Here is a 1,583-nt window from a genome sequence, read left to right on the forward strand (position 1 = left end):
GCAAATATACTTTATATAATTATTAAACATTTTTAGCATACATTTTTAAAAGTGGAAGTGCTGTAAAAGTGTATTTACTACACCCCCCTCCAATCTTTTACTTTGAAAAACTTAGTCCTGTGGAAAAGTTGAAAGAGTAATAGAACAGTATGGTAAATACCCATATGCCCTTCATCTAGATTCACCAATTGAAAAAATTTTGCAGCATTTCCTTTCTTCTCTTCATTTTGTGAAAACATTTATTTTTTAACGATGTGAAAGTAAGTTGCAGCCATCATGACACTATACCCTGAAAAATGTCCACGCTGAAGCAGTTTTACTTGGATAGTGGCCTGTTAGCTTGGTGATTATCTTAATGACCTAAATTGCAGTTATCTAGGTGGGACTGGTTAATTTACACTATTGCCAAATTAAACTTTAGTTTTTATTGAATCTGTTTATGAAACAGTTTAACTTTTTTCCTAGTGACTCCAATGGGATCAGGTAGCAATCGACCTCAGGAAATAGAAATTGGAGAATCTGGTTTTGCTCTATTATTCCCTCAAATTGAAGGAATAAAAATACAGCCCTTTCATTTTATTAAGGATCCAAAGAATTTAACACTAGGAAGACATCAACTCACTGAAGTAGGTAAGTTACTGTTATTTATCATTAATTTCTCATATTGTTGGTTAATTTTGTTCTGTTTTTAATTCTGCCTGGTTGTATATGCTCCTTTGGGAGAATCTGAATTAAGTACACCTATTACTGAAGATGTGGTTAATTCAAACTAGTGCTTAATAGAGGCTAGTACAGTGCATCTTTGGTAGAATTCATTTATTTTAAAAATTATTTTACTTGTATTAAAGCCTAAGAGAACCAGAGATGAAAATGTTGCCATAATTGCTCTTGATAATAAACTTGCTTGTATTTAATTCTGAGTTTTGAAGGAATTCTTGCTGTTTTAGTAGTTTTTTGTCATTTTGCCCTATTTTTATTTTTTGAAGCTGAAAAGCTTTCTGTTTTTTGAGCTTTTATTTCTTTTTTTACATTGGTAATAAGCATTTATTGTAAACCTTTTTAGAAGATACTGGATTAATCAGAAAGATGGGAATAAGTATAGTGAACTTGATAAGTGTTAATGAAAGATTGATAAGTTAAGACAGTCTGTCCAGCAAGGGTTATACTAGGACACAGACAGGAAGCATGACAAGTCACAAGAGGTGGCTTCCAAGAGGTACAGCATTGGCTTACTATCTAAGCTTTGATGGGAATGGTTAACTTAATTTGGTAAGCAACAAACTAGTTATTCAAGCAAAGCAGTATTACTGCCTTTTATCTACATCTGCAAATGGAATGATTGGACTTAACTCATTAAAATAATCACTACCTTTAAAAAAATCACTGTTAGGGCCACGCCCCCAAGCCTGTTGTGCAATTCTCGAAGCAGGAGAAAAAAAAAGCACAGTGAGGGTTTTGAAGAGTGTCGGAGTTGGGGCGGTGAATGTCACGGACTCCAGGTTTCAGGACCAGTGTGGGGAATGATTTCTAGAATGGTGTTCTCAGCGTGTCCCAGAAGGACCAGAACGATCAACATCACCTGG

The 1,583-nt window shown here is 34.5% G+C and overlaps 1 protein-coding gene across 1 annotated transcript in view; it reads left to right on the plus strand.

Moving 5' to 3' along the window:
* The window catches only part of FBXO22 (F-box protein 22), a 37,265-nt gene that overhangs the window by 14,065 nt on the left and 21,617 nt on the right, over positions 1-1,583 (plus strand). Inside the window, exon 5 of the mRNA XM_008572984.1 lies at positions 466-630. Coding sequence (XP_008571206.1) covers positions 466-630 — 165 coding nt within the window. The remainder of the gene's footprint in view (positions 1-465; positions 631-1,583) is intronic.

Source organism: Galeopterus variegatus, unplaced genomic scaffold (genome assembly GCF_000696425.1).
Source record: "Galeopterus variegatus unplaced genomic scaffold, G_variegatus-3.0.2 Scaffold860, whole genome shotgun sequence".
Taxonomy (NCBI): Eukaryota; Metazoa; Chordata; class Mammalia; order Dermoptera; family Cynocephalidae; genus Galeopterus; species Galeopterus variegatus.